At 48.4% G+C, this 19,396-nt stretch overlaps 3 protein-coding genes across 10 annotated transcripts in view; 2 read left to right on the top strand and 1 right to left on the bottom strand.

Moving 5' to 3' along the window:
* Positions 1 to 6,611, top strand: part of FBXO16 (F-box protein 16) — a 78,109-nt gene extending 71,498 nt beyond the window's left edge. Inside the window, exons 9-10 of one of the 4 annotated variants that reach the window (XR_013635531.1) lie at positions 4,215 to 5,344; positions 5,932 to 6,021. Coding sequence is in view for 2 of the 4 variants with exons in the window: in XM_073335620.2 (XP_073191721.1) it covers positions 5,932 to 6,452 (521 nt within the window). In the remaining 2 variants the exon portion in view is untranslated. Of the gene's footprint in view, positions 1 to 4,214; positions 5,345 to 5,931 lie in introns of those variants that run through there. The other 3 variants (XR_012157877.2, XM_073335620.2, XM_078852033.1) reach the window with 3 other exon arrangements.
* Positions 6,612 to 11,752: 5,141 nt separating this feature from the next.
* LOC144930404 (uncharacterized) lies at positions 11,753 to 18,982 on the bottom strand. Of its 2 annotated transcripts, none has more exons than XM_078852032.1 (5): positions 18,874 to 18,982; positions 15,391 to 16,812; positions 15,111 to 15,226; positions 13,398 to 15,018; positions 11,753 to 12,158 (listed from the first exon to the last, which is right to left on the bottom strand). In XM_078852032.1, the coding sequence occupies exons 2-4, from the start codon at positions 15,707 to 15,709 to the stop codon at positions 14,986 to 14,988; spliced, it is 468 nt and encodes a 155-aa protein (XP_078708158.1). In that variant the 5' UTR covers positions 15,710 to 16,812; positions 18,874 to 18,982; the 3' UTR covers positions 11,753 to 12,158; positions 13,398 to 14,985. The 2 variants fall into 2 exon arrangements, with proteins under 2 accessions (XP_078708158.1, XP_078708157.1); XM_078852031.1 differs by having other exon boundaries at positions 11,753 to 11,891; positions 11,991 to 12,158; positions 13,398 to 15,226; positions 18,874 to 18,978.
* Positions 17,822 to 19,396, top strand: part of ELP3 (elongator acetyltransferase complex subunit 3) — a 133,003-nt gene continuing 131,428 nt past the window's right edge. The window contains exon 1 of one of the 4 annotated variants that reach the window (XM_073335615.1): positions 17,822 to 17,944. In XM_073335615.1, coding sequence (XP_073191716.1) covers positions 17,926 to 17,944 — 19 coding nt within the window. In that variant the 5' untranslated portion in view covers positions 17,822 to 17,925. Of the gene's footprint in view, positions 17,945 to 18,237; positions 18,350 to 19,396 lie in introns of those variants that run through there. The other 3 variants (XM_073335612.2, XM_073335613.2, XM_073335614.2) reach the window with 3 other exon arrangements.

Here is a 19,396-nt window from a genome sequence, read left to right as displayed (position 1 = left end):
GTAGGGAAACAGTGATATAAGCCCCAGTGCTAGGGATAGCTAAAGGAGAGTGAGCTTGCCCTTCAAAGTCGGTAGGTCCAGAGTTCTGTTCCTCCTGCAGCATATATGCCATATAATCAGTGGCCTCTGCTTGTGGCCACCAGTCCACTCTGCCAGCTTCTGTTTACAGAGACAAGGGGGTGAGATAATATCTTTTATTGGACCAACTTCTGTTAGTGAGAGAGACAAGCTTTCAAGCTACACAGAGCTCTTCTTCAGGTCTGGGAAAAGTGCTTACAGATACGTAGAGTATCTGATAAATTCATGGACTAGATAAACTAGAACTAGATAAATTCATGGAGGATAGGTCCATCAATGGCTATTAGCCAAGATGGACAGGGATGGTGTCCCTAGCCTCTGTTTGCCAGAAGCTGGGAATGAGCGACAGGGGATGGATCACTTGATGATTACCTGCTCTGTTCATTCCTTCTGAAGCACCTGGCACTGGCCACTGTCAGAAGACAGGATACTGGGCTAGATGGACCTTTGGTGTGACCCAATAGGACCATTCTTATGTATGTTCTAGAGTGTCACAGCTAAATACAATATCAAACAGATAGGTTAGCATTAGCATGTGTCTGTAAGGGACCATTCAAGGTGAAGTGGCCCATGAACACCCCTGTAGTCACAGGGCAAAAAGGGGGGTTAGACGGTTACAGATGTTGTACTCAGCCACAAACCCAGCATCTTTATTAAGACCATGATTTTTAGTAAAAAGAAAAGGAGTACCTGTGGCACCTTAGAGACTAACCAATTTATTTGAGCATACATCCGATGAAGTGAGCTGTAGCTCACAAAAGCTTATGCTCAAATAAATTGGTTAGTCTCTAAGGTGCCACAAGTACTCCTTTTCTTTTTGCGAATACAGACTAACACGGCTGCTACTCTGAAACCTGTGATTTTTAGTATCTAGCAAAGTTATTAATTTAAACTGCCAGGCTTGTCTTTTGAAAGTGTTGTGCAGGTTTCCTTTAGGGATGAGGACTGATAGATCAGATATAAACAGAACGATTGCTCTGTGAAAAGTGTTCACCCACAGGCGAGAGGTTTTTTTTGTCTTTTATCATTTTCCTGTGTGAGTTCATTCATGAGCGTAGTTATGGTCTGGTTTCCCCCACATAGTCGTTAGTGGGGCATTTAGGGTATGTCTGCCCAGCAACTAGACACCTGTGGCTGGCCTGGGCCAGCTGACAGGCTCAAGGGGTTCAGGCTGCGGGACTGTTTCATTGCTGTGTAGACTTCCAGGCATGGGCTGGAGTCTGAGCCCTGGGACCCTCCCACCTTGCAGGGTCCTAGAACCTGGGCTCTAGCCCAAGCCCAGAAAGCTATACAGCAATGAAGGAGCCCCACAGCCTGAGCCCATGTCAGCTTGCAAAGGCCAGCCACAGGTTTCTAATCATCGGCGCCGACTTCCTCTCTACCCGGGGGGGTGCTTGACCTCCCCCCCCGACCCAGGCCCACCCCCACTCCACCCCTTCCTCCAAGCCCTCACCCCACCCCGCGTCCTCCCAGCCCTGCTTCGCCCCAGGCCCACTCCACCCCTTTCCCCAAACCCCCGCCCCAGCCCTGTTTCCACCCCCAGGAGGCGCTGGGAGGGAAGAGGAGGAGTTGATCTGTGGGGCCGCCGGCAGGCGGGAGGCACTGGGGGCAGGGGCGGAGCTTGGCTGCCAGTGCATGCTAAGCACTGCTAATTTTTTTCCATGGGTGCTCCAGCCCTGGAGCATCCACAGAGTTGGTGCCTATGTGTCTAGTTGCTGTGTAGACATACCCTATGTGCATTGTATGAGGTACACCACATTATGATAGGCATGGGTAGGACTCCTGGATCTTGAAAGGTGGTATTGTGAGGGTGTTGATCATTATAGCAGTGAAGATATGTTTGTAGGTTTTGCATCTGTTGTTCTGGCATCTGGTGCCTCCTTGAGTTGATATGTCCTGGCCTGTGGGAAGTTGGCTTCTGATGATGAGCTTGGAGAGGTTGCAGGGTTGGAGAGGTTGTCTGAAGGCCAGAAGAGGGGGTTTAGGGAAGATTTCTTTCAGGATCAGTTCCCCATTGAATATGTTGAAGCTGTCTGATGATACCCCATATGGGTTCCAGTGTAGGGTGGAAGGTGACAGCTAGGGGTGTGTAGTTAGAGGAGGTTTTATTTCTGAATTGAAGCAGGTTTTCTCAGGGTATTTGGGTGGCCTGTTCCACGATGCTATCTATTTCTCTGGTGCAATGTCCTTGTTTGGTAAAGGTGTTTTGAGTGTGTTAAGGTTTGTATCCTGGACTTTCTTCAGAGCATATTCTGTGGTATCTGAGTGCCTGGATGTAGATAACAGATTTCTGTGTGTGTTTGAGGTGGTTTCTGAATCTATGAAGCTAGGGATGGTGATCCAAGGGTTTCTTGTATGTAGCTGTCTGTAGGCATAGGCGCTGACTCCATGGGTGCTCCGGGGCTGGAGCACCCATGGGGAAAAATTAGTGGGTGCTCTGCACCTACCGGTAGCCAAGCTCCCCTCCCGCCCCACCTCACCTCCTCCTCTGGCTCCTCCCCTGAGCGCGCCGCGTCCCCGCTCCTCCGCCTACCTCCCAGCGCTTGCCGCCACCAAACAGCTGTAGCAAGCTCTGGGAGGGAGTGGGGAGGAGCTGGAATGTGGCACGCTCAGGGGAGGAGGCGGGAAAGAGGTGGGGCTGGGGCAGGGATTTGGGGAAGGAGTCGAATAGGGGCAGGGAGGGGGCAGAGTTGGGGCAGGGACTTTGGGGAAGGGGTTGGAATGGACGTGGGAGGGGGCAGGGGTGGAGTCCCAGCAGGGCTGGGGTCTGGGGGTGGGGGGGTTGAGCACTCACTGGCGCCATTAGAAGTCGGCGCCTGAGTCTGTAGGGTTCCATTGTTGAAGATGATTGTGGTGTCCAGGAAGCTGATGCTAGTGTGGGACTGTTCCAGGGAGAGTTTAGGATGGGTGATGGTTGTTGACATTGTGGGGGAAATCAATGAGGAAGTTTAAGTTGTCTATCCAGAGGATGAAAATATCATTGATGTATCTGAAGTATATCATTGATTTAGTGGTGCATTTGTCCAGAAAATTATTCTTCAAAGTGGCCCATGAAGCGGTTGGCATACTGGGGAGCCATCCTAGCACCCATCCAACAACAAATACTTTCTCCAAATCATGAGAACAGCCCTGGGTACTAGGATGGCTCCCCAAGAAACACTTGCCTTACCACATCTACCTTCATAGATACTTCTGATACTTTTCTCTCTTCCTCTGTCCTAAGTTCCAGGCATCCTTTGCCCCTCTCTCCCAGTCTCCTGCCCCTTTACACCAGGTTTCCAGCTGTTATCCCCTTCTCTTCAACCGTACAGTGAATATATTTATGGAGGAATCAGGATTTGAGCTGCTCTTGCCAATTTAAATACTTTGCTGCCACCTAGTGCTGAGTTAATATTATTAAACACCCAATCTGGTAGATAAAAGTGTATATTAACTTTAAAATGTGAGGTCTTCTTTGGTGGACTCAGTCATGATTGATTTATGAATAAACATTAAAAGCTGTATATATGGATAATTAGCTGTTGGACCACTGAGGAGCTGAAGGTAGCAATATGACTGCATGCAAGAATCTTAAGGCTGTAGATACCTAAGATAGAGAGGAATTGTTTAGCATAGTAAAAGGGGTTTGCCTCTTTCTTGTTGTATAGCTGATAGCACATGAGGCCCCAATTTCAGTTGAGGCTTCATAGCTCAGTGATCTGAGCATTGGCCTGCTAAACCCAGAGTTGTAAGTTCCATCCTTGAGGGGGCCATTTAGGGATCTGGGCCAAAAATTGGGGAATGGTCCTGTTTTGAGCAGGGGGTTGGACTAGATGACCTCCTGAGGTCCCTTCCAGCCCTGATATTCTATGATTCTATGTTACAATAAATAGTAACAATAAGAATAATAATAAGTAATTAGACAGACTGGAAAGAATTTAAGATAGGGAAATTTTAAACTCAATATCAGGAACCAATAGGTATTAATGGTGAGATCTAGATTGTGTAATATTCTCCCAGGTGAAATGGTGGAAACCTCATTGCATGAGTTAGTCAGAATGCACTTGAATAAAACCCTGGCAAATCGACTGTAAAGAACATCCCTGCACTGACCACCAGGCATTAGATGGCACCTAATATGTCTTTTTCATCTCCAGCATCTCTGCATCTGTTGTGTAACTGTAAACCTGCCATGGGCCTAATCCTGCACCCACTGAAGTCAGTTATAATAAATCCAGGTGCTGCTTCAGACGCAATCAGAACCACCTGCCTCTTTGTGGGGAGAGAGACCAGCTTTCCCTGGAAATCAGAAGGCGCAAGTGGTGCAGCAGTGGCAGACAACTTAGCCCTGGTCTACACTAGGACTTTAGGTCGAATTTAGCAGCATTAAATCGATGTAAACCTGCACCCGTCCACACGATGAAGCCCTTTATTTCGACTTAAAGGGCTCTTAAAATCGATTTCCTTACTCCATCCCTGACAAGTGGATTAGTGCTTAAATCGGCCTTGCCGGCTCGAATTTGGGGTACTGTGGACGCAATTCGACGGTATTGGCCTCCGGGAGCTATCCCAGAGTGCTCCATTGTGACCACTCTGGACAGCACTCTCAACTCAGATGCACTGGCCAGGTAGACAGGAAAAGAACTGCGAACTTTTGAATCTCACTTCCTGTTTGGCCAGCGTGGCAAGCTGCAGGTGACCATGCAGAGCTCATCAGCAGAGGTGACCATGATGGAGTCCCAGAATCACAAAAGAGCTCCAGCATGGACCGAACGGGAGGTACGGGATCTGATCGCTGTATGGGGAGAGGAATCCGTGCTATCAGAACTCCGTTCCAGTTTTCGAAATGCCAAAACCTTTGTGAAAATCTCCCAGGGCATGAAGGACAGAGGCCATAACAGGGACCCGAAGCAGTGCCGCGTGAAACTTAAGGAGCTGAGGCAAGCCTACCAGAAAACCAGAGAGGCGAATGGCCTCTCCGGGTCAGAGCCCCAAACATGCCGCTTCTATGATGAGCTGCATGCCATTTTAGGGGGTTCAGCCACCACTACCCCAGCCGTGTTGTTTGACTCCTTCAATGGAGATGGAGGCAACACGGAAGCAGGTTTTGGGGATGAAGAAGATGATGATGATGATGATGAGGTTGTAGATAGCTCACAGCAAGCAAGCGGAGAAACCGGTTTTCCCGACAGCCAGGAACTGTTTCTCACCCTGGACCTGGAGCCAGTACCCCCCGAACACACCCAAGGCTGCCTCCTGGACCTGGCAGGCGGAGAAGGGACCTCCAGTGAGTGTACCTTTTAAAATACTATACATGGTTTAAAAGCAAGCATGTGAAAGGATTAATTTGCCCTGGCATTCACGGCTCTCCTGGATGTACTCCTAAAGCCTTTGAAAAGGTTTCTGGGGAGGGCAGCCTTATTGCGTCCTCCATGGTAGGACACTTTACCACTCCAGGCCAGTAACATGTACTCGGGAATCATTGTACAACAAAGCATTGCAGTGTATGTTTGCTGGCATTCAAACAACATCCGTTCTTTATCTCTCTGTGTTATCCTCAGGAGAGTGAGATATCATTCACAGTCACCTGGTTGAAATAGGGTGCTTTTCTTCAGGGGACACTCAGAGGTGCCTGTTCCTCCTGGGCTGTTTGCCTGTGGCTGAACAGAAATGTTCCCCGCTGTTAACCACGGGGAGGGGGGAGGGTTGAGGAGGTAGCCACGTGGTGGGGGGAGGCAAAATGCTACCTTGTAACAAAAGCATATGTGCTATGTATGTAATGTTAACAGCAAGGTTTACCCTGAAAGAGTGTAGCCACTGTTTTATAAAATGTGTCTTTTTAAATACCGCTGTCCCTTTTTTTTTCTCCACCAGCTGCATGTGTTTCAATGATCACAGGATCTTCTCCTTCCCAGAGGCTAGTGAAAATTAGAAAGAAAAAAAAACGCACTCGTGATGAAATGTTCTCTGAGCTCATGTTGTCCTCCCACACTGACAGAGCACAGACGAATGCGTGGAGGCAAATAATGTCAGAGTGCAGGAAAGCACAAAATGACCAGGAGGAGAGGTTGCGGGCTGAAGAGAGTAAGTGGCGGGTTGAAGACAGGGCTGAAGCTCAAATGTGGTGGCAGCGTGATGAGAGGAGGCAGGATTCAATGCTGAGGCTGCTGGAGGATCAAACCAGTATGCTCCAGTGTATGGCTGAGCTTCAGCAAAGGCAGCTGGAGCACAGACTGCCACTACAGCCCCTGTGTAACCAACCACCCTCCTCCCCAAGTTCCATAGCCTCCACACCCAGACGCCCAAGAACGCGGTGGGGGGGCCACCGGCCAACCAGCCACTCCGCCACAGAGGATTGCCCCAAAAAAAAAAGGCTGGCATTCAATAAATTTTAAAGTTGTAAACTTTTAAAGTGCTGTGTGGCATTTTTCTTCCCTCCTCCACCACCCCTCCTGGGCTACCTTGGTAGTAATCCCCCTATTTGTGTGATGAATGAATAAAGAATGCATGAATGTGAAGCAACAATGACTTTATTGCCTCTGGAAGCGGTGATCGAAGGGAGGAGGGGAGGGTGGTTAGCTTACAGGGAAGTAGAGTGAACCAAGGGGCGGGGGGTTTCATCAAGGAGAAACAAAGAGAACTTTCACACCGTAGCCTGGCCAGTCATGAAACTGGTTTTCAAAGCTTCTCTGATGCGGACCACGCCCTCCTGTGCTCTTCTAACCGCCCTGGTGTCTGGCTGCGCGTAACCAGCAGCTAGGCGATTTGCCTCAACCTCCCACCCCGCCATAAACGTCTCCCCCTTACTCTCACAGATATTGTGGAGCACACAGCAAGCAGTAATAACAGTGGGAATGGTTTTGCTGAGGTCTAACTGAGTCAGTAAACTGCGCCAGCGCGCTTTTAAACGTCCAAATGCACATTCTGCCACCATTCTGCACTTGCTCAGCCTGTAGCTGAACAGCTCCTGACTACTGTCCAGGCTGCCTGTGTACGGCTTCATGAGCCATGGCATTAAGGGGTAGGCTGGGTCCCCAAGGATAACTATAGGCGTTTCAACATCCCCAACAGTTATTTTCTGGTCTGGGAATAAAGTCCCTCCCTGTAGCTTTTGAAACAGACCAGAGTTCCTGAAGATGCGAGCGTCATGTACCTTTCCCGGCCATCCCACATTCATGTAGGTGAAACGTCCCTTGTGATCCACCAGAGCTTGCAGCACTATTGAAAAGTACCCCTTGCGGTTTATGTACTCGCCAGCTTGGTGCTCCAGTGCCAAGATAGGGATATGGGTTCTGTCTATGGCTCCACCACAGTTAGGGAATCCCATTGCAGCAAAGCCATCCACTATGACCTGCACATTTCCCAGGGTCACTACCCTTGATATCAGCAGATCTTTGATTGCATGGGCTACTTGCATCACAGCAGCCCCCACAGTAGATTTGCCCACTCCAAATTGATTCCCAACTGACCAGTAGCTGTCTGGCGTTGCAAGCTTCCACAGGGCTATCGCCACTCACTTCTCAACTGTGAGGGCTGCTCTCATCTTGGTATTCATGCGCTTCAGGGCAGGGAAAGCAAGTCACAAAGTTCCATGAAAGTGCCCTTACGCATGCGAAAGTTTCGCAGCCACTGGGAATCTTCCCAGACTTGCAACACTATGCGGTCCCACCAGTCTGTGCTTGTTTCCCGAGCCCAGAATCGGCATTCCACAGCATGAACCTGCCCCATTAGCACCATGATGCATGCATTGGCAGGGCCCATGCTTTCAGAGAAATCTGTGTCCATGTCCTGATCACTCACGTGACCGCGCTGACGTCGCCTACTCGCCCGGTATCGCTCTGCCAGGTTCTGGTGCTGCATATACTGCTGGATAATGCGTGTGGTGTTTAATGTGCTCCTAATTGCCAAAGTGAGCTGAGCGGCTTCCATGCTTGCCTTGGTATGGCGTCCGCACAGAAAAAAGGCGTGGAACGATTGTCTGCCATTGCTCTGAAGGAGGGAGGGGCGACTGACGACATGGCTTACAGGGTTGGCTTACAGGGAATTAAAATCAACAAAGGGGGTGGCTTTACATCAATGAGTATTTCAGGCAGGACTTCATGGAAGGTTCCAATAAGAAATGGTGCACCTAAGTAATTGTTCTTATTGGAACAAGCAGGTTGGTCTGGCCTCTGATTGATACATGGCTAGATTTACCTCGCTGCACCTTCTCTGTGAGTGACTGCAGTGTGACCTAGAGGAATGAGTCCCCTAGACGGGGGAAGAGGGGGAAGCAAATGAGTACAAAGCAAATCTGGTCTATTTCTTGTTTTGATCCACTCCATCTATCTTTTACATCTTTGGCTGGCAGCAGACGGTGCAGAAGGACTGCAAGCCATCCACATCTCATGGTGCTTGGCAGAAGATGGTACAGTAGGACTGCTAGCCATCCTCATCTTTTGCCTGCCTGGCAGAAGGTGGTACAGTAGGGCTGCTAGCAATCCGTATTGCCTGCCTGCTCACCATAAGACGGTTCAATAGGACTGACTGCAGGACTAAAGAGAATGACCTGATCAAGTCACTCCAAATTTAGTCCCTGTGCCCATGTCTGCCCAGGCGCTCCTGGCCGACGTGGCCAGGAGCACCTCAGACATGACGATGACGGCTATCAGTCGTACTGTACCGTCTGCTGCCACAAGGCAATGGGTTGCTGCTGCTGTGTAGTAATGCAGTACCATGTCTGCCAGCACCCAGGAGACATACGGTGACGGTTATCTGAGCGGGCTCCATGCTTGCCGTGGTATGGCGTCTGCACAGGTAACTCAGGAAAAAAGGGGCGAAATGATTGTCTGCCCTTGCTTTCATGGAGGGAGGGAAGGAATGGGGGCCTGACGATATGTACCCAGAACCACCCGCGACAATGTTTTAGCCCCATCAGGCATTGGGATCTCAACCCAGAATTCCAATGGGCAGCGGAGACTGCGGGAACTGTGGGATAGCTACCCACAGTGCAGCACTCCGGAAGTTGACGCTAGCCTCGGTACTGTGGAAGCACTCCGCCGAGTTAATGCACTTAGAGCATTTTCTGTGGGGACACACACACTCGAATATATAAAACCGATTTCTAAAAAAATGACTTCTATAAATTCGACCTAATTTCGTAGTGTAGACATACCCTTAGAAGGGTTGGGGGTCCAGACCAAAGAAGCTTCCTCTGACCCCAGTGGGTGATGCAGAGCCTGTATGTGCTCCCCAGTGTTATCAAACTTGTGGGGCAGCAGCCTCCCCACCAAAGAGTGTATTGTGAGAGGTTGGGGTCTCGAGGCTGGAGAATTTCCACTGAGATGCTGTAGTTTTTAGCTGCTCTCTATATGTTCGTTAAAATGTTCGAGACCCCTAGGGTTCTCAATTGTTGTGTGCTGGCGACCCCTTTTGCCCAGCACGCCTCTGAGTGTGACACCCCCTTATGAATTAGAAACACATTTTTTATATTTAACACTATTTTAAACGCTAAATGTATAACCCCATTGTTTAAAACGGATTTACCCTTTCTCACCGTTTTAAAATTAAGACTAAAACACATTTTTATTGAATTATTGTTATAAGCAGAAAAGCTAATTTTTAAAATAGGGTGTGTGTGTGTGTGAGAGAGAGAGAGAGAGAGAAGAAACTTAGTCATAGAATATCAGGGTGGAAAGAGACCTCAGGAGGTCATCGAGTCCAACCCCCTGCTCAAAGCAGGACCAATCCCCAACTAAATCATCCCAGCCAGGGCTTTGTCAAGCCTGACCTTAAAAACTTCTAAGGAAGGAGATTCCACCACCTCCCTAGTCAATGTCACTTTTCACAGCAGACTTCGCTCTCCACTACAAACCTTACTTCTGTGCTACTGCTGTATTTGTATGTTGGTTAATATCACTTTTCAGAGCAGACTTTCTAGTGCAGACTTCCAGCAGACTCGCTAGCTAGCTGGGAGGCTGTGAAAAGTGATATCTGTATGTTTGTTAATATCACTTTTCACAGCCCCCCAGCTCTGAAAGCAGTGGCCAGCAGCAGCTGAGAAGTAAGGGAGGCAATGGGGGAAATGTGATATTAACAAATGTACAAATATCACTTTTCACAGCAGACTTAGTGCCCCATTGGCACCCTTACTTCTGTGCCGCTGCTGACAGCAGGCTCTGCCTTCAGAGCTGGGCAGCTGGAGGACGGCGGTACCTCTGAAGATATTGCCACCAGCAGCAGCACAGAACTGAAGAAGTAAGGGTGGCAATGCCATACCACGCCACCCTTCCTTCTACATAACATTTGACCTTTGCGCTGAGAGGGGCGGCTAAGATAAACTTTGGGGTGACTACAGCCCTCCGCCCTGTCCCTGCCTGCATATCTGACTGTTAAATTATAAATTAGGGGGTTTTTGGCCGATCTCAGTGTTCTGATTAGTCTGCAATTTAATGCAGCTCTTCAGCTATTGAATAATCAAGCCCGCTAATGTTGTTTCAGTCCCAGAGTTGGCCTTGGGGAAAACGGTGCCCTGGGCAAACTTCTATTTTGGCAACCTTTCTTTGGAGGTGGAATGGGGTTGGGGGTGAAGCTAGTGTGGAGGGGCTCAGGCTGTCAGCTCTGCCTTTCATGGGAGCTGAAAGCTCACAACCCCCATGTAATAACCTTGCAACCCCTGAGGGTTGTAACCCCCAGTTCTAGAAGGGTGCAGTGGGGGATTCTATATTACATTTTCTAGCCCAGCTGGATCTTTGTTCTAGAAAATCCACCCTACCAGTTCTAGGTTAGATGATGTTGCCCAGCTGCTCTATGTTCTAACTGAGAATTTCCAAAAGGGCTACATTAGGGGTTCTAGATTAGATGCTGTTGTACAGCTGCTGTGTTCTAGCTATGATGTTCTAGAAAGACTGCACTGTAGGTTCTAGATTAGACGCTTGCAGCCCCACCAGCCTGCGTGCAAGCTGGGATGTTCTAGAAGGGCTGCAGTGTGGTTTCTAGATGAGATGCCCCCAGAAGTCCGTGTGCTAGAGGGGATGTTCTAGAAGGCCTGCACTGTGGGTTCTAGTTTAGGTGCTTGCCACCCCATCGGCCTGAGTACTAGCGAGGATGTTCTGGAAGGCCCACACTGTGGGTTCTAGTTTAGATGTTTTCCGCCCCACCAGCTTGCGTTCTAGTGGGGTTATTCTGGAAGGCCTGCACTGTGGGTTGTCGATGAGATGCTGTAGCCCCCAGCTGCCTGCATGGTAGCGGCGATGTTCTGGAAGGCCTGCACTGTGGGGTTCTAGACGAGATCCTGCAGCCCCCAGTGTGTTAGTGGGGATGTTCTAGGTGGGCCACACCATGCTTCTCCAGGACAGCGATCAGCCATAACTAGAATGGCTCGTTTGCCTGTGTAAGGAGCCGGAGTGGCAGTAACTGCTATGCATGCGCCTTAAGCCCGGCGTTGCTTTGCCATAGTGTGTTGAGAGGGAATTGCCTTTTACGACGGTGCGGTCGGAGATGGCATTGCTTTACGGCAGGAGCTGCTTGCCTCAGTCGTCTGGTGGGGTGGTCCAATGTAGCAGCACAAACAGTAACCCTCCACTTTTGCAACTAGTTGGGACACAAATACAGAGAATATTTTTTTCAAATTAAAAAACCTTTATTATTATAATCTGGTATATAAATAAGAGTTTTCTTTTGTTCCATGATGTTTTGAACAACAATCATTTAAACATGTTATTTTTTGGTCAAGAAGTGAACTATGCACACTTTTTGCACTTGTATTCTTTCTTCTCATCAGCCAGGTTTTCTTGATTAGTTCCTTCTGGAATGCAGGGCATATATGCCCACCTCTTGCATGAATCACACTAGACCTTTGATAAGTAACCATTGAGAAAATGAAATCACAGAAGTTATAATGTTACACATACTTTGCATTCACTCATGCTATTCCTTCTACATGTCAGCATTACCTAAAATATGCCTATCAGCATGGTGAAAATGTTACTGATGTGGAATTTTTACAAGAATCCCGATCCTTAGGCAGTTTATGGCATTTGTTTCTGATACCATTGTGCACTCCTCAATTTCCTTTTCACAACTGACAAGGTTGCAGTAGATGCAGTAGTCCTCCACGCTTTCTGAAAAATAAATATAGTGGTATGACATGCTGATTACGTTACGACCAACACTGAAAATGCAAATCTTGATTTATTAATGTCAATATTTTAATCCAGTCACTAGTTTGAACATATTTTTTTCTTTTTTGTCAGTCATATTTTCTCAAATTTTTACTTTACTACAGCTGTATATAAAAATACCAATTTCATTTAACTGGTCTATCAATAGCAACCATTCACCCCATTCAAATGTTTTGGTACTTAAAGACATTATTGATGCATAGTATCAGAGGGGTCGCCGTGTTAGTCTGGATCTGTAAAAGCGGCAAAAAGTCCTGTGGCACCTTAAAGACTAACAGATGTATTGGAGCATAAGCTTGCATGCATGCATCCGACCAAGTGGGTATTCACCCACGAAAGCTTATGCTCCAATACGTCTGTGAGTCTATAAGATGCCACAGGACTCTTTGCCACTTTTATTGATGCATAGTCACCTTTACAGAACCAAACCTGTGAGATATCCCACTTTAGCAGTATTAAGATAACTGTCTGTTACGTGACATAATTCCACTCTTCCTGTTATCTTCACATGTGCCTAATGGGTTCATAGTACATGGGAGAAAGTTATTACCTGACTCCTTCATTAGAGCAATTGCTATTTGTCTTCTAAACGCAGTATTAGCCTCTTGTTTTGTTTCTACCGTACAGATGTCTTTCTGCTGCAAATACGTTTCTCTAAACTAACAACACTTCTATTTAGAAAAAAACCCTCATAATTACCAGAGGTGAAAGGGGGCCGGTCCAGCATACCGGTAAGAACCAGCCCCTGGTACTGGCTGTACACAGCTGACGTTACAGTGCTGCTTTTTCAGTGCTTTAACATCACTGCCCCCTTTAGCCCCCTGCCCTGCATCAGCGGCCCTGCCATAGTGTCCGGCAGCGCTATTGGATGCTACTGGCAGGGTCGCCGACAGTGGGGGAGCAAAAGGGGCAGCTGCCCTGCGTTCTGGTGATTTACAAGGGCCTGGTGCTCCTGGCCACTGCAGCAGCAGGTGTCAGGAAGGGATGGCTGGGGGAATCTGGCCCGCTAGCCCCGCACCTACCGCCGGAGACCCCACCCTTTCTGGGGGCACAGAGCCCAGTCCACACACCTTGGCAAGGACACCGGTGCAGTGCACACCGGTAATCTCTGGTATTTACTTTCACCCCAGATAATTACACATAAATAACAAATGATAATGGCAATTTGGTATTCAATACCTTTAAGACGAGTGGTCCGCAGTTGTAGCCATCACTTTGTCTGGTATGCTGAACAATTTTACTCTTCCAATCAGATGAGGATTTGCTAGTTAATTGTTTGATGAAGTATCAGAAATTTTTACAGTACATTAGCGGACTGTATAAATGAGCTCTTCTTTCCCTTTTCCCCCCCTCCGGTTTCTGGACATAGATACAAGTCCATTCTCTCTAAATTTAATTAATGATTGCAATGACTTATTGCTCATACACACACACACACACTTGCTTTCATATTATTGTCTCACTCTTACACAATGTATCACCTGATTTGCTGTGCCCCATGTTGATAATAACACTTTCTCAATCATGCAACATGCTACTGTTTTGTGTCCACATTCTATGAAGTTGTTACCCAGACTCAAATCACACAAGTTCACTCAAAGTCCGTTACTAAGCATATTCAGTACAAGTACATGCTGTTTCAATTTTTATTTGTAGCTACAGGAAGATATTAGTCTCACTATTGTTATATTCCCTGGAAATTTTTTTCACAGTAACAGTTCATGTACACTGTAAAAGTAAGTATCTAATAAAACACCTCCAATTCCTCAGGTATGTTCTTTCAGATCTCATCTCATCACACAAGGGGTCAATTATTAACAATTCCTTTTTTTCCCCAATCAAGGCTATCTATCTGTAAGTGTAAATATATGTACAAATTATATTGGTAATGTGATGATTTCAACAATTTTATAATGATTTACCAAAAATCATTCCATTAACATATTCTCATTTGTAATGTCTCACGACACACAAGAGAACAGAATATTGTGAAATCATTGATCAATTCATTACAGACCATATTCTTCCAAGTGACATTAACAACATAACTTCACAGTAGCATTTTATTTTTTACATTCACATTCCACTTTCCTTTGCATGCACTGAACTCACTGAAAACCCGCAACACGGGAAATTATATCACTGCTACCCAGCTGTGTTACAAATCTCTTATATAATACCACATTTATTGCCCATAATCCAGAAGTAAAATACAAAACATCTTACCGCAAGAACCCAATGACCTGGTGTGTGGTAAGGAAGCAATAATATATCGTTTTGGAGAATTTCACTCTGTATTCATTTTAAAATAAATTAGAAATGCAATTATAGTTTCCAGTGAAGCAAACCATGAAATGTAGATCAAGGGATCCTTAGTGTTACAAATCAGATATGTAAGAGAGTCATGTAAAAACAAAAAGATTTGTAATCAATGTGCTCTGTCTTACTTAACGTAAAAACTGACTAAGCTGTTTGCATACTTGTGTTTAACTAATGGACCCACTGAACTGTACAGCAAAACTAATGTGGCCCTCAATTAGTCAAGTATTGTATGTCTGATATGCACCTCCAAATACATTTCAGTAAATGGCAGCAGTAAATACACTGAAATGTTGCAATTCTGATTGAAATGCAGCAACTGCTGATATTTCAAGGGTATTTGGACTTAAATATGTTGGACCACATATTCACGTGATTGTTTACTTATTGATACAATGTATACTTTCATGTACCATCACAGTAAGTAGCCTACCTTTCTATCTGCTTTCTAGACCACACAGCTCAAATATGCATCAATAACCTACAACACATGATGAAAGAAAAGGCACAATTTAAATATTATTTGATGAATCAGTCCTGTTACCATACATGTTTAGTGGTACTTAAATGTACCTCATCATTTATCCAGCTTCTTGGTTTCAGGCAATGAAATGAAGAGCAATACAATTTGATTTTTCTCACTTTGGCCTCCAGTCTCTCTGTGTGTTTGCCGGTCATTACAAATTTGACTAGAAAAAATAAGTAATACACATTACATGCATGGTAATACAGTTTCCTTTTTCTTGGTTTTACTACTGTGAATGCTGCCACTTTATACATGAAAACCTTTAATATGCTTCATAAATGGAACGATGTTAAAGATCTGTTTAAGAAAGGTGCGGTACCCAATTACCTTTCAGAATCCATTGCTTGTCTTCCACCTCCTCCATAAGCATGTCATCAGAATTGTCATCAGCATCACTTGTATCATTGCTTGAGACATCTTGCCCTATATACTCCTCTTCTTCCATTGCTGTGACCTCTGTGTTTTTCACTGTGCTGTCATGAGACTTGTGAGATACAGTCCCATCCACTTTTCTAATCTCTTCTGAGGGTGTTTCTGGTTCAGTGTCACCAACTGCAATTTCAGTTCCGATGTTTTCCTCTGATGTGCTTTCAGCAGCTAGTGTTGGTGTCTCTTTAAATGGTTTTAAGTGTGTGATGCTGTACATGGTTCCTAACAGTTTCCCTGAGATGGTTTATAATTTCACTCTCTTACCCTCAACAGTAGTAATTTTGTATGGTCCCCGAAAGGTAGGTTGCAGCATTCTTCCTTTTCTTGTTCTCTTTCTAGCATTCAGTAACAGAACACAGTCCCTAACATCAAATGTTATTTCCCCATATTTAGAAGTCTCTTTTAGCATAACGTCTTTGTTGATTTTCTTGTGCTTTAGAAATGTTACTTAGAGCCAGTACAATATCAGCATCATGTCTCGATTTCATATTTATGCTGTACTCTTTGCAGAAATCTTCCCCGAATGTATTCATACCTGGGATCTTTGTAAACAAATGGAGAAGGGGTTGTATTTGTAAAATGAAGACACACTGAATGCCATGTGTACATGAAAGGTGCTGGTAATAACATACACTTAACATGTAATTCTCTGAGACTTCTTCTGGAAACGCTGGGTCGTCACAAAACATTAGTCGAATGTATGCCAATGAGATGCCATACTAATGTATGCCAATGAGATGTCTCCTTTTCCTATCTTTCATGCAGACGGAGAGTGGCCTTTATTCTCCATTCGGTATGCTGATGGACATGGCTCTGTTCCATCTTTCATGCAGATGAGGATAGGGGAGTTGCCTTAATCTTGTCACTCTTGTCATGAGGGGTCTAGGTGTGTCTCACACCGCCATTCACTGCTCTGTGCAAGTTTTTTCTCTGATCAGTTTTGGTTCAAGTGGGCGGGTGACCTTTCATGAGTCAGATAGGCTGGATACTGTGCCCTGGTTCCCCAAGAAGACTGAGCTGACTGGCATCACCTGTGACTGCAGAGGTGTTAACTGGGCATTGAGCATAAAATGATCTTTAGCAATATGTTGTGACTACTTAAAGAAATCCATTCCACCTTGGTTTAGGAGAGAAACCACTGATTGACTGATTGAATAATAATCTGGTGTTGCAGGTCCCCATAGTGCTTCTCCATTGTCAGTGCAGCTTTTATTTTGGTGAGTTTTGCACACAGACGCAGAAATGTGGACTTGTGCATCCAAAAGTTCTGCAGCCACTGCTCATAAGCCCAAGCCTTCATTGTTGCAGAAGATTTTTGCCCTTGGGAAGGATGTAAGATGACACAATATAATATAATATACAATATACAATATAATACACTTACTGAATATTTGTGAATCAGCTTCTACACACAATCATTGACATGAACATGGGACACTAAGGGCTGGATTCACAGGCAAGACAAATGCAGCAAAAGGCAATCCTCATTGCTGGATCAAATGCAAAGGAATTGTTGAAAATAGGGAACAGTGTTGGAGGGCTGAGCTGGGTCCTGCCAGGCATGTGGGTCCTGAGGGAGCCTGGCCTGGGCAGGCTCTGCTCCTGCTCCAGCCTGGCTGATTGCATCACTCCCAAGGGGCAGGAGTTATCCTGCCCCAGGACCTGCCCTGGCTGCGCTGCAGGCTCAGCCTGGCAGACACAGTCACCTCCCATCAGGGCCGGCTACTGTGGATGGGGGTGAGGGCGTGGGAAAGTAGGTCTCTATCGGCTCTGGGGGGGGGGGTGCTGGGCAGTGAGGAGATGGGGAGATCTGTGTGTGTTGGGGTGCTGGGAAGTCGGGGGGGGTCTGCGCCGTTGTGGAGGTGCAGGGCACTGTGCAGTTGTGGAAGGGCTGTGGGGGGTGTTCAGCTAGGGGGGCACTGGGCAGTGAGAGGATCTGGGGGGGGTTCTGGGCATAGGGGTCTGTGGGAGGGCACTGGGCATAGGGGTCTCTGGGAGGGCACTGGGCATAGGGGTCTGTGGGAGGGCACTGAGCATAGGGGTCTGAGGGGGTATCTGGGCAGCGTGGCACTAGGGGGTCAGAGGGATGGGGGCAGGGGAGCAGCAGGGCGTAGGGGGGCAGAGGGGCTGCTGGGCAGGGGAGCAGCATGGTGCGGCGTGGGCCCGCCCCCACGGGGAAGAAGCGGGATGGCCCCGCCGCTACGACTTGCCCCCCGTTGATCCTTTACACCCCCCCCCCCCGAAAGAGCCAGCAGCAGCCCCGTCCGCCTGGAAGTAAGGGCAGAGAGAGGGCAGCTGCGTCAGCGAAGGCCACTGCGCACGCTCCGTTCGGGTGAGCATGCGCAGTGCGCCCCCAGGCGGAACTCGGTGTGGGGGGGGGAGGAGGGCGCTGTACCCGGCGGGCGGTTGGTGGCCGCGAGGGGAGGCTCCAGCATGAAGCAGAAGAAGAAAGGTAACAACGGCGGCGGCGCCCCTCCCCCCACCCCGCCCGCGTCTCTTCCTCGGGCTTGGGGCGGCTCGGTGGCCACCCCGCCCGGGGCCCGGGGCTCGAGCGCCGAGGCTGTTGCGCGGGAGCTGGGTTGTTCCCGCCCCCGCAGCTCACGTGCCCGCTGGGGGTCCGAGGGGAGCCGCGCGCAGGATCGGGGCCACAGCGCGGGCCCGCCCGCCGGAGCGGGTGGGGGGGGTGGGGGGGCGCCCGGGACAGCCGCTGTAGCCCCGTCCCCGGCCTTTCCTGGACACGGGGCCTTCCCTCGCTGCGGCGCCTGTCGCTCAGGGGTGTGAACAAACATCCGCCCGCCCCGCCCCGCGCCGCTCTCCCCGGGCTGCCGGTGCATCGGCCCGGCTGCGCTGCTGGGAGGTGGGTGTCTGAAATGGTATGGCGGGCCGGGTGCCTCCCCAAACAGCCAGGCGTGGCCCGGCCCCTATCCAACCCCCCTGCTTCTTGCCCCCTGATGGCCCCCCCGCCCGACCCCTGCCCCGTCCAATCCCCTCTGTTCCCTGATGGCCCCCCGGGACTCCTGCCCCATCCGACCCCCCCCGTTTCCTGACTGACCCCGCCCCGGGACCCCTGCCCCATCCAACCACCCCTTTTCCCTGGCTGCCCTCAGACCCTTTGCCCCAACTGTCCCCTCTCCCTAACTGCCCCCTGCCACCCCATTCAACCCCCCCTCTCCTTTCGGACTGCCCCTCTGGGACCCCTGCCCCATCCAACCACCCCTTTTCCCTGGCTGCCCTCAGACCCTTTGCCCCAACTGTCCCCTCTCCCTAACTGCCCCCTGCCACCCCATTCAACCCCCCCCTCCTTTCTGACTGCCCCTCTGGGACCCCTGCCCCATCCACCCCCCGAACTCCCCTGCCCTCGATCCAACCCTGCCCCCTTACCATGCTGCCTGGAGCACCGGTGGCTGGCAGCGCGGCTGTACCAGGACAGGCAGCTGCGCTGCGACGGGCAGCACAGAGCACCGGGCTGGGCTCTGCAGCTACGCTGCTGCCTGGGGGAGGGTGGACAGCCTCCCGGGCCAGGCAGAATGGTCTCGCGGGCCGTAGTTTGCCCACCTCTGAACTAGAGCATCTCATAAAAAAAAAAAAAAAAAAAAGTCTTGATTAAAATTTTTCCAATGATGGAGAATCCAGCCCACCCCTTGGGAAGTTGTTCCAGGGGTTAATTACCTTCTCTGTTGAAAATTTGTGCCTTAGTTCTAGTCTAAATTTGTCTAGATTCAACTTCCAGCGTTATATTTTTTACTTCTTGTTTTTTCTGGCATTAGTGCAAGTTGCTCAACAATGAGAGGTCATTGGAAGTGAAGATGGAGTTTGTGTTTTACACATAAAACAAAACATCTTATGACAGTTGTTTCCCTCAATAAGTGAGTGATGTATATCAGGAATCATGTGCATTGGCATA

The sequence above is a fragment of the Lepidochelys kempii genome, chromosome 3, assembly GCF_965140285.1.
Source record: "Lepidochelys kempii isolate rLepKem1 chromosome 3, rLepKem1.hap1, whole genome shotgun sequence".
NCBI lineage: Eukaryota > Metazoa > Chordata > Testudines > Cheloniidae > Lepidochelys > Lepidochelys kempii.
Note: the sequence above shows the minus strand (reverse complement) of the source record. Positions and strands in the feature narration are given on the sequence as shown.